Source organism: Cyprinodon variegatus, unplaced genomic scaffold (genome assembly GCF_000732505.1).
Source record: "Cyprinodon variegatus isolate N-32 unplaced genomic scaffold, C_variegatus-1.0 Scaffold168, whole genome shotgun sequence".
Classification (NCBI taxonomy): Eukaryota; Metazoa; Chordata; class Actinopteri; order Cyprinodontiformes; family Cyprinodontidae; genus Cyprinodon; species Cyprinodon variegatus.
The window spans coordinates 50,165-63,150 of NW_015150621.1; the positions used below are offsets into that span (position 1 = coordinate 50,165).

Genomic DNA, 12,986 nt, shown 5'->3' on the forward strand with positions numbered 1-12,986 from the left:
ATCCATCCATCCATCCATCCATCCATCCATCCATCCATCCATCCATCCATCCATCCATCCATCCATCCATCCATCCATCCATCCTCTTCCGCTTTATCTGTGACCGGGTCGTGGACGCAGCAGTCCATACTTCCCTATCCACACACACACTTTCTCCAGCTGCTCTGGGGTGACCTTGAGGCGACACTAGGCCAGCTCAGAGACATGTTCCTTCATCTCAGAGACTAATGGACACTTGGCTTCTTCTCAAATGCTTTCTTGATAGTTTTAAGTGAACATTCATGTCTCGGTAGGTTTGCAATTGTGCTTTTTATTATTCTAAAATTATTCAGCGTGTCCCTCCAGCGTGTCATGGGCTTTCCACGAGGTCACCTCCCAATGGGATATGCCTGGAACAGGCGACCAGGAGGCATCCAAAACAGATGCCTGAGCCACCTCAGCTGGCTCCTTTTGAGGTGGAGAAGTCACGGTAGTCCAAAGTGGGGTCATGGGGGGCGGTGCTGGTGCCTATCTCCAGTGGTCAATGGGTGAGAAGCAGGGTACACCAAGGACAGGTTGCCAGTCTATCACAGGGAAACACAGAGACAAACAGGACAAACAACCATTCACACACACACTAACACCTAAGGAGAATATAAAGAAGCCAATTAACCTGACAGTCCGGGCAGGAATCCAACCCAAACTCTTCTCGTTGCAAGGCAGCAGTGCGGCCCACTGGGTCAATGTGTAGCATCAGAACCTAGATATCCCAGAACATAATATTGAACAATCTGGTTCTGTTGGATTAAACAAGCCTATAATTGGAAATACTTTATCCTCTTAATGGACACCAACCACTACAGACCTGCTTTTTGTAATCGGTGAAATACTGTTGTTTGGGCTTTTTTGTTTAGAATATCTATATCTGTAATATTAAAAAAACTGATATGTACTATCTGTTTTGTCATAAAATCAAAGGAAATAGTTTATTTCAATAGTACCCAGAAATCTGTTAATTAAATCAGCATTTCTTTCGTCGTCAGCAGTCGTTATGCTTCACGGCACTTTTTGCAACAAGGATAAGACCTGTCAACTGCTTTTCTTTCCATTCTCTTACATTTTGTCCTTTAATCTGTGGCCTGTTTCACTACAGAAGGGACTCTAAAACATTTAATGACAACAGGACTTTGTGTTTGCACTATAAATGTGTGTGTGGGTTATTGTCACTGTTTTTTCAGACATGTCGGTTTCAATTTAAGCTTTCTTTGTTCCTTTGATGTTAAGTTTCATTTCGACGTTTTAGGTCAATGCTGACATTCTTATTTAGTTACAGCAAAAGCAGTAAAAATAATTTTAAATTTTTTTTATTTCTGGCAGTAATGTAGCTTTAACTGATGTACTAACATTTTTAGTTTGTGCTTTTATTTTTTTTACATTGCACACTAACAGAAGAAGAACATTCAATAAAAAGAAAATAAGAAAAAAACTCAGGTTTCTGTTTGTTCAGTTTTCACTTCCTCAGATGCTGCAATAGACTGGATATTACAGTAACATTAGAAACAACAAAAGCTTTACACTACATTTTTTATGGGAACCTTGGGACCCTTTACCATGAACATCTTGGCACGTTTCTTTTTCTACTTGGTGAAAAACAGTTTATGAAGCACTCAGTGAGAACCTTACTTTTGATGAAACTCTGACAAAAACAACAGTAAGGGTTGATGTTATCAATAAAGCATTTATCCTTAAATAAAATAAACTCTATTTCCATGCTGCTGAAGTACTACCTGAGGGAAGCAGAGTAGTTTGATTGATGCAAGCTTATCTCAGCAGCAGACACAGAGCTTTAGTTTTGGGAGCAACTCTGTCCTTTAGGCGAGAGGAAAGATGACTCTAATGCTGTCCTTTTAACTAACATAAATTGCACTTTTGTGTTGTACCTATTGGGCAACTCATACACACATGAATAAAAACAGTCACCATAGTATCATCCTTGTAAAGAAGAGTCACTATTCCTACTTTTTTTTTCTTCACTGAAATCTTATTTAAGTCTGAACATGACTCTGACATTTTCCTTTTTAGTTGTGTTGTATAACTAAAGTATGCTTCAGTTCAAGGTTACAAAGGGATGGCTAAATATTTTCCCTGAGGATTTACTCGTAGAGAGCCATATTCATGGCGCTGTCAGTAATGGCACAGAACCAAGACCTTTAATAGCCCCAGACCATCACACATTTTGACGTTCAGTATGATGTTCTCTTTCTGAAAAGCTATGTTAGCTTTAAACCAGGTTTCTAAAAGTTTCACTTTTCCCTCAGCAATGCAAGATTTATTCATATTGAACATTTCAGTAACAAGACAATTCAAAGTGCTCTAACAAAAGAAAACATAAGAGGAAAACATACAGGAAAATGTACATTGTAGTGGCATACTAGTAGATAAAAATACATTTATAATTAATTATGAAACTATTATAAAAACTAACAATAAAATGATTAATATTAAATAAATATATATATTTTTGTAAATTATATATATATAAATTAAATCAACATGTTGAAACCTAACTTTGTACAGGATGCCTTTAATTACATATAATATTAAATTATTTTTTTGAGTGTAAAAGAAAAGCAAAAGTAGAGAGGATTTGAAAGTGGAAAGAGACTCATGCATAGTTCAGTAAATAACATTACTTTTAGGGCTTTGGATGCCTTTGAAATAGTGTATTGTAGATTTTTGACAGTTTTTCAAATCTCTTTTTTAATTGTCCCTTTTTTGTAGTTTATGCATTTTGTTTTGCATTTTCTTTGGGTTGTAATAGATCCCATGCGTGCAGAATTTCCAAAACAAAGCAAGAACATCGCGAAAAAAAGCTCTTTCTGGTTTCCACTGACAGTCTGTTACTGAAATATGAATGATCTTTTCTCGAAAAGCCATTAAAATAGCTCAATTGTGGCACCAAGACTTCTTACATCTTAGTGGGAAGCGAGTTGTAAGTAGACTTTTGCTGACCAAGCTCAGCATAAGCTCGACGTACACATGCAGCTGCTAAAGTAGGACACAGGCAGAGCTTTGCTCTTAGAATTGTAAGTTATCACTTGCTGGATTCAGGTCATAAGCAACTTCACAAATAAAAAAACTGATTGTTATCAGAAACAGTGAGAAAAAAAGCCTTAAACTGAAGATAAACTAGAATAAAATATCATAGAAAAAATTATGCATTTTATCCTCATATGAGATGCCTTTCAGCCACAACCAGATCATCACTTCAACACAGTAAGCAAAAAGGTTCACTCACCATTATCTTTTCTACAAACCTACAGTGCATGAATTGCGTTGGGGCGCAGCTGCACGACTCTTCCAATGCGACTGATGAATCAGGTTGGGTTTAACTCAACTGGAAGAGCAGAGGCTGTAATGAGCCAGATTACTGCAGTACAGACATAGAGAATCCCACTATGTATTTTTGTTTCTCCTTACATCGGAAACACACTCACACATGCAAAAACAGGACAAGTTGGCATGTCAAAGCAGCGTTACCAAAGCTGTCTGGGAAACATGCACTAAAAGGATAATTTTATCTCAGATGAGAGCTGCAGTGATCTGCAAAACGATGAGTTGTTTTTACTAGTTTGATGTTTTTAACATTTAATTTTATTAAATTTTAACCAGGTATGACTAAATTAATATAGTAAAGTGGATGCATATATTAATATACAGGTGGATTTTAGTAAATTGGAGACTCATTAGAAAAAAATCTTTTTAGGATATGTAGACTGATTCTCATTTACATTTGCAAATTTTACCGATTAAATTACTGCCAATAAATAAACCCAAATTATCCTACTCAAAAAAAAAAAAATAAAAATAAAAAATAAAGCAAAGGAAAAAATAACCTCTGTACTCAGACTGCCACAAAAATTATTAAATGAAATCATTAGTTTACAAATAACCAGTGAGGCAGTTTTTATGAGCTTACAGTCTCGTCGGAGCGCTCTGATTCAATATATGTTATGCGAATACTTTAGTTTTTAAAGGGGAGAGATTTTCAGCTTATACAGGAATCTGTTATTAAAACTAAGGAGTAGTCTCAGCTTATATTGACCACAGTTCTAACATTGAATTGAATCGGTACAGTCCGCTAATGAGAGTTAATTTCAGTGCTTCAGTAATTGTGTTTTAAACTAGTTCACCCATTTCTTCTGGAAATGTATAGAAAGCTTTTTATCACCAAGGTCCTTTAATCATTTAGGACGTTTCACTGTTCATTAAAGAGAGGAGCCTGCTGTGCTTTCTTGTCTCGATTTGTTTGGAAATCTGTTGATCCATCCTCCTTGGAGAGAACAGTATTGATTTTGGCTGAGCTGCTTTTCCGTTTAGTGTAAGACTGATCTGGAGATGTAAGTAAAGTTCAGCAGGGTGATGATTGCTGCAGAGGCGCAGATAGGAGGAAATATATAGAATGCGAGTACCTGGTCTCTGGGTTTCTCAAATTTAATCTGATCCTTAAGTGTAAAAGACATTTAATGAGAAAAATCTGAGCAAAAACGTATGTTGACAAAGCCTCAACCAGAAGCTCATTGGCTTTTCTCTGAAAAGTGTTAAACATTAGTAACTCATAAGCAGCAAACTGATCAGGATCTGCTTTTTTTTTGCTATTTGGTCATTTGGCAGAGGTAATGTTTTTAGTGAGTTTGTTTGAGTGTTTTTATTTTTCTGTCTGTGTACAAGATAGCTTGAAAAGTAAGTAATTTCCCTCTGGGATTAAGTAATTTCCCTCTGGGATTATTAAAGTATTTCTGATTCTGATTCTGAAAAGTTATGAACGGATTATATTTACATTTTTTGCACAGGTGCAACTCAGTCCAAGGAACAAGTCATCAAAATTTGTCTATGATCCATATCATTATCTGGATGAAGGAATTTTAAAAATTCTTTAACATTACTTGGTGGCTGCGATGTACTGGCGACCTGTCCAGGGTGTACCCTGCCTGTAGACAGGTGGAGATAGGCACCAACACCAACACCTCTCGCGACCCCACTTACTAGCATACTGGTAGGCCTAAAAAACTTAGATGGTTATATTTGCTTGTTTATTTTACTGCTGGCTGACTGCAAAAGCTCTCCTTCATGTTTTCTTAAACATAATTTGTATCAATGTTTCTGTTCATGTCTATCATATTTCAGTGTAGTCATGATTGTTTGTTTTTATTATTCACTCCTTTAATCTTAAAGATGAGATGTGAGCAGAAAAAACAAATGGCTGCAACCTGAAAGCAAGCAGGGGAGGTTGGAAGGAGGAAGTTAATGTCATTCTATCAGGGACCAACCCGTAGGGGATGCAGTCTCAGCGGAGACTCCCAGACATCCCTCTCCCCAGACACCTCCTCCACCTCTGCTGCGGGAAGCCCAAGGCGTTCCCAGGTCAGCTGAGAGACATAGTCCCTAAAGCGTGTCCGGCGTCCTCCCCTGAGCCTGCTGCAATACCTCCTGATAGAGGTGTCTGGGGGGCCTCCTAAACAGATGTGTGAGCCTCCTCTCGATGTGGAGGAGATACGGCTCTACTCCAAGCCTCTCCTGGATAGCAGAGCTCCTAACCCTTTTTCTAAAGGAGTGCCTGGCCTCCCTGCCAAGGCCTCTCGTTCTCTCGGTAATGGTCCAGATTTGATGACAATATATGAAGGTAGGAATTCAGACCCACTGGTAAAATCGATTTGCCTTTTCACTCAACTCTCTTTTCATCACTTCTGCATTAGAGCAGAAGCTGCACCGATCCATCTATGGGCATTATTTTCCTCTCACTCCTTGCAGGACTTCTCTTCTGACCTGAGGGGGACACGCCACTTTTTACCACCCAAAAACCATGGCCTTGGACTTCCAAGAGCCGATTCTCATCCCAGCTGATTCACACTCAGTGTCAAACCTCCCAAACACATGCTGTAGGTCTTGGCAGGAGGGAGCCAGCAGAAACATGTCATCTGCAATTAGCTAGAAATCCTGCCCATAAAAGTTATGATGAAGTTCTTATACTCCTTAAATCTGTTTAAAAGTTATAGTTTTGTTTATAATTTTGATAGAGCAGGAAAATGATTATTATGACAGATTTTTTGTCCAATATGTCAGCTATTTGAAGAATAATTTTTCAGCAGCAAATCCTTGAAGAGATTCTTCTGTCGAGATTTTTTCTTTTAGACCTTAAGGTTACCATTGCCATGTTTCATCATGGCCTTGGGGAGAAGGAGGGGTGGAGATTATAGGGTTGGATGAGTGTACACTCTCTTCAGTTTCTTTTTGCCTTATTTGCTTTGTCACCATTTTGAGACCACATTTATAAGATAAAAAAACAATTGACATCCAATGGACATTTTCCTTCATTTCAGAGACTAATGGACACTTGACTTCTTCTCAAATGCTTTCTTGATAGTTTTAGGTGAACAGTCATGTCTTGGTAGGTTTGCATTTGTACTTTTTATTATTCTAAAATTATTCAAACAGTTCCCCAAATGTTGAATCATAGAGGCACACGATCATGCACACACATAAGGGCAACTTAGAGACACCAGTCAATCGACCAGTCATGTTATTGGATTGCCAGAGCACCAGGAGAGAACCCACACATGCACAGGGACAACTTGCAGAAAGACCATAGGCTGGGAATCAAACCCCAGACTTTCTTGCTGCAAGGCAACAGATCTACAAAACTCTTCACCACACAGACCCCGACCATTTATCCATCTGTTATAAATCTGTTACATTTTTTAAGACTCTTTTTTTGGTTTTGGAAATTAAATAAACTGCACTCCACTCTCGAAGCGCTCTGTGTCAGTGTTGCATGTTCCACACTGATGATGTTTCCCTATTTCCTTATTTTTTATTTAAACTTTTATGTTTTTTTTTTTTTTCGATTATGTTTTTTTTTTTTTTTTTCGATTATGTTTTTGAGTAAATTGCCTATGTCTGCAATGGGTTTGCAATTCAAAATCCACCTCATTTCTGGCTAGAAGACAAAGCTATGCAGTTACTGAAGGTAGGGGGTATTTCACCGTGGGGCAAATGGCGATATCTCACAAACCCCTGGCATCTTGGCATTTTTAATTATGCTTATTTTTATCCAACACATTAAATAAGAATGAAATATATGGATATTTTTAAAGCTAAAGCTCCATCCATGGTCACATTTAATAAGGCAAATTATTTGTTAGAATAATCCTAAAAAAATATTGTATATTGGTCTGTATATTTATTTCACACAATGTAAACAAAACAGCGTTGGTAGTTACCTTACATTATTTTATCCATGGCTTTTTAACACTGGTAGGCGCTCTAAAAAGAAATTGCTCCTACTTAAATTAATTGCTTCAACTGTAACAAGTTATTGTTCATTTATTTAAGTTTTACACATTTAAATTTGGAAAATTAAGTTGTATTAACTTGATTCAATTACTTGTTACCAGGTGAAGAAATTTGTTTAAGTTGGAGCTGCATTTTGTTTTTTAGACTGTATGAACAGGGAAGCCATAAAAGAAAAACATACGGTGAAAGGATCCACTAACATAAAAATGACACCCTTGTAGAATCAGAGGAGAAAAAATACCACACCAATTCATGCATAGCCATATAAACAGACAGATACAGAGATCAAATCTCATCCTCTCTCAGCGCTGCATCACCGTAGTTCTTTTTTATTTATCTACGTACATCTAAGCACACTACAAACCCAATCCCCAGCATCCTTCCATCCTTATATCTTTGATACATAACTGTCTTTGGGGGTTGCATGTGCCGTGTCTGCAACATTGCGTAAGCAACCTATCCTCTGGCTACCCTACTATGAATCTCTTGTAGAACTTGCATCTATGTAAATGAGAAGAACATATTTAGGCAAAAACTACCCAAACTATTTATATTTCCAATTTGAAGACCCATTTGTGCACAACCTTGAGTGTCCTGGCTAATGTGAGATTTCGCTTCATGTTTCTACATACAGTTATTCCTGCTGATGTAATCTGTTTTGGGAACTGCACCAGTCCCTCTTGCAGCATATTACTCACCACATTTGATACTATGATGCTTTAGTTTACATTCTGATGTCTATCACAGGTTCTTCATTTTCCTTTAAAGCTACAGTGTGTAATAATTATAGGGATATACAGTCAGAAATGTAATATATTATACATAACTATGTTATTTTATCATCATCTACGAGCTCAGCCTCTTAACCTTAATATTTGCGTTGCCTTAGAATTCGTTATTTATAATTACATAGGAGCGGGTCTCGCAGCCATGGAGGCAGACATCTTTGCGCTACGGCAGCACAGAGCCAACAAACTAGTGATTGCGAGATCGCCAAAACGTCACAACGATGTAGAAAAAATAACGGGTATATTTATTATCTTAAGTCTACATGAAATCTATACCCTACACAGACTAATGAAATACTATCTGTAAAATTATCTATGTAAACAAACCTCATCACTTGAGAAGGTAGGTGATGTGGACGTCGTGGAAGACATTTTGTCCCGTAACGCTCGCCGTACTGTTGGGGGGGAGAAGCGGTGTGGGGGAGATGTTCATGTTGCTGCAGTCTGACCGCTAGATGTCGCTAAAAGTTACACACTGTAGCTTTAAATGTGTCTTTCATGTTTTTTTTTCAGTCACCAAGACACCTCCAAAAATTCAGGTCAAGGCGGTTTAATTTATTTTCTTGAATTTTAGGTAATTGTTTTTTTTTTGTTGCTTATTGGAATAATTAGCCAGAACTGGACACTTTGGAACCAGCTTCAAACTGAGCCTTCACTACATCTTTGGCTTTTGTTTTGGGGATGATGCATACATTCACCAAAACATGTTCATGGATATCTGGGATTCATTATCATTCTCCTTCAAAAATAATATGATTGAGGTAATAAAAATTTCATAACACTTGCTAATCATTTGTAAATCAAAGACCATGACTTCTTCATACATTTGGGCACCTCTTGATTTAAAGGAGCATTCTGCTGTTTCCAAAGTTTTGCAGAAGTTTGCCCCCCTAGTGACAAATATTAATCACACTGGTGTTATGCATGTGAAGATGAAAACCATTGCAGTCTGCTGCTGCACAGATCTTTCTTTAGAGGCACTATGTCTTTTGAGATAAGAAAGTAATACATATTTAAGTCATATTGCTAGTGTGTCCATGGTGGAGCAGACACAAAGAACTGGCCAAAAGAGTGTGCAATGTGTTACACCCAAACACACACAGAGAAAAGGAACAAGATCACTCTCTAATGAACTGACTTCAGGGCTATGGAGGCAACTTCATGAAATAGAGGAAAACAAATTTTACATGCCAGATGATGAGTTTAAAGTCTAATAAACATCCTAAAAAGCATAATTAAAGAGTAACGGAACAACGATTAAAACTTACTGTTGAGTTTTCAAATGGAATAGATGGTTTGCTGTGGGAGAATAAAAGGTTAAAATAGGAAGGAACCCATCAAACAATGAAGTAATCATAGAAGGAGGATGTGGAAGACAGCTAAACACTCTTAGAGAGCAGGTAGGAGGGAGTTATAGTGAGAAACAGTGTGTTGCATCAGATCTTTCCCTCCTTGGTGAAAGAATCACCAAAAGAAGGGGGATGTCAAAAAGAGCTGAGCACCCAAACATGGAGTGCAGATTAAGCAAAAGTCTGTGGAGAAGAGAAGGGGGAATACAAAGAAATTTGTGGCACATGCATATCAGTAGCACACTGTAGAAACAGGGACACTGAAAAAGTAATGATGGCACAAGTGTGCGATTGTGCTCTTACCAGGACATGACTGTGACCCCCCGAAACCCATCACTCCACCTCCTCCTTGCTTCATCTGTCCCTTTCTTCTACTCCATGTTCTGACCCTGTCCCCTCCTCCCTCACCCTCCTCTCCCTTTTCTCTTACATGCCATTGCTCGTGCGCTGTTTCCCACAGTCAGACCAGGGAGAGCGCAGCGCCAGGAAAGCGTCTCTGTCTCTCTCTGCTTTCCTTTACTTTGCCTCTGCCAACCCTCTGCAAGCTCTCCCTCTCTCTCTGATTTTCTCTCTGCAGCTAAAATCCTTCAGCGCAGCATCAGAGGGAAGACGCAAAAGCAAAAACACAATGATGGAATAAATGGAGGATCCAGTGAAGAACTGAGGAGTCCTTGTTCTTGTCAGGGTTTGATGACTGACCTGCGCTGCAGTTTGTCTTTTAAGAGGAAAGACTGAAAATGGGAAGCTTAATTTGATCACGGAAAAGAGGAAAAGGGTTGTTTTAAAGGAACAAAGTGATGAAGATGAACCTCCTTCAAGAAAACAATTGAAGACTTAATCCCTGGGAAAACTGCAAAGAACTTAACAAAAGAACAGAAGCAGAGGACTAAATCTGAACTTAAAAAGGAAAGTGACTCTTTGAAAAGGTCTGCTTGGCGGAGTTAAGGCTCTTCTGCCAGTTTTCCTCATTCTCTTCACTTTCTTCTCCACAACATCCCCTGAAGCGCAGCCATGCAGGTGTCCATCGCCTGTACAGACCACAACCTGAAGAGGGGGAATGGGGATCACAGCAAGCAGAACACCACCAGCCCCAATGTGGTGAACCAGGCCAGGGCCAAGTTCCGCACCGTGGCCATCATCGCCCGCAGCTTTGGCTCCTTCACCCCCCGACACATCTCCCTGAAGGAGTCCACCGGCAAACACACGGGCATGAAGTACAGGTTTGTTACTCAGAAACACGATTGTGTGCCGAGTTATTTGGCTTAGGAAACACATTTTCTAGCTGATGTTTCTTTGCTTTGTTTCTTTACCCAGTTATACCTTTAAGCCACAACTGCAATGATTCGCTTATGCTTGAATACTTGAGATACAGAGTAAATGTTTTAGAAAGTTTTGGATACTATAAGGAACATGTGTCATAATTTTTGTCCAGTCTGATTTTATGTTATTTTAAACAAAGCTCTCAGGTGGATTTCAAAAGAAGAAAAGACAACAAATAGAGATATACTTTACTGTGAACTAATAAATAAAGAATATAACATCAGTTGTTTATCTCCAGATTAAGTAGATATCAGTGCCTAAATAAGATTTCAAATAATTTGAGCCTTTCTTCCTCCATGGATGAAACCACTTTCTTCTATTTCTTTAAACTTTCTCCAGCACCTTGTTTTCATTTAAAATCACATGTTGTTATTAGTAAATGTTTTAAATGTTTCCAACATAACTGGTCTTTGTTCAATGCTTTCTGACTTTGGCTCTCATACATTATCTTTATGCTTCTTCTGCAAAAATCTGGATCTGCCTCTTAGTGCCCTCACATGCACTATTTGAGAATGGAAGAATGCTCTTTCTTCTCCGCTTCTCTCCCACACACCTAAACACTTCTCAACCCATATGGCTTGGAGAGACAGGTCTGCAGTGTGGGCAGAGTGTCTGAGTTGGATTCGACTTCAGCTTTAGCTGAGTTGTCCTTTTCTATCATCTCTATTCTTGTTCAGATATGTGTATTTTACAAGCACTGCATTAAGAATGGAGTGCGAAAGCAGCCTGCTAATAGTATGAGTGCTGCATGAGTTACAAACAAAAATCAAGTTACATTTTTGTTACGGGTAATGTCTATTAAAAAAACTAAAAATGATGAAAGGAATACATCTTAAGAAGCAACAAATATGTTTATTTTCTATCCCCAAAATTTGGCATGAAAGTGGTATGATATCTTTTTTTTTCTTTCTGGAGCAAGAGGGCTCCTCAGATTGACTGACATTTATTAACCAAGAGTCTTGTTTGTTTTTGATTCTCCTGCAAACAAATCAAGACAAATGCTTATAATTTATCTTTCTTTTTTAAACAAAACTCCTGTGATAAAGTGTATCGCATACTTTGGCTATGACCTGGTGTGTTGCTATTAAAGACCGGATTTATATTACATATTGTCTGGGCTCTGAAGCTGTCCAGACAGCGTGTAATGTGAGTGAGCTGTGTTGCTGCCTGAGGTGTAATGAGAGCAGGCAGGCGACCGAGCATCGACCCGGCTACAGCTCGTTACTTGTCACTTTATATTGGTAATAATATATCAATATCATGAATGGGAACGACATAAATGCCCTTTGCAGCAGTGTTAAATGAAATGAACAATATTTTTCCTTAGCTGAAGACGGGCTAATTGTAACAAACTGTTATTTACTTTTGCTCAACTTTTTTTTTGTTGTGATCTGAGCTTAATGTATTTTTTTTGCAAAAGCCATAAACCACCAAACTTTTCTTTTATATTTTAGAGTTCATTTGAATTTTTCTGTCTTCATCAAGCTTTTCTGTTTTTTGTAGGCAAAGATTTTCATCAGAGGTCGCATGTGTGACACAATGTCTACGACTTTTCATGCACCCAGAATTACATGATCATTGTCATTCATTCATTCTACAGATACTTTCATCCACTTTGGGAGTGGCAAAAATGTACATAGGTCATTAAATTTAACTTTATTCCAAAACAGGAACATTTTAAAGGATTCTTCAACATTATTTGGTGGAACATGCAGTTCTCCTAAAGCAGAGAGTGGCAGCAGTGACTATTGACAGCTTCAGCATGTATTATACTGAAAACAAAAACACAGGAAAGGTGAGCCATGCCTCACTCAAAGTCTTTATCTGTTGATCAAAGAAGGAAGCAGAGAGAATGAGAAAGGTGACAGCAGAATAGACACCAGAGGCTGCAGACACAGGCTGTGCCTTATGTATAAACTTATGAGCTTATAAAAGGGTTTTAAGGACTTTTTTAAAAGAGGTGCACCTACATTAAGAGTTAATGAAAATTATTGTAATGATCAAGTATGAATTTGATTTCCAGGATTTTGGGCAAAATTTGCTGCTAGGAGAAGGTCTGTGCTGTCCGAATGCTTTATCATTTTTATTGAATCTTAAGATCACATAATTTTTTTTTTTTTTTTTACCTTATTTAAAAAAAACCCATATATATATATATATATATATATATATATATATATATATATATATATAATAT

At 37.9% G+C, this 12,986-nt stretch overlaps 1 protein-coding gene across 3 annotated transcripts in view; it reads left to right on the forward strand.

The window, feature by feature from the left end:
- The window catches only part of kcnab1 (potassium channel, voltage gated subfamily A regulatory beta subunit 1), a 118,666-nt gene that overhangs the window by 27,074 nt on the left and 78,606 nt on the right, over positions 1–12,986 (forward strand). The window contains exon 2 of one of the 3 annotated variants that reach the window (XM_015378282.1): positions 10,047–10,689. The exons of the other annotated variants lie outside the window; for them this stretch is intronic. Within the exon in view, the coding sequence (XP_015233768.1) occupies positions 10,481–10,689 (209 nt within the window). The 5' untranslated portion in view covers positions 10,047–10,480. The remainder of the gene's footprint in view (positions 1–10,046; positions 10,690–12,986) is intronic. 3 annotated transcript variants of the gene reach the window in all.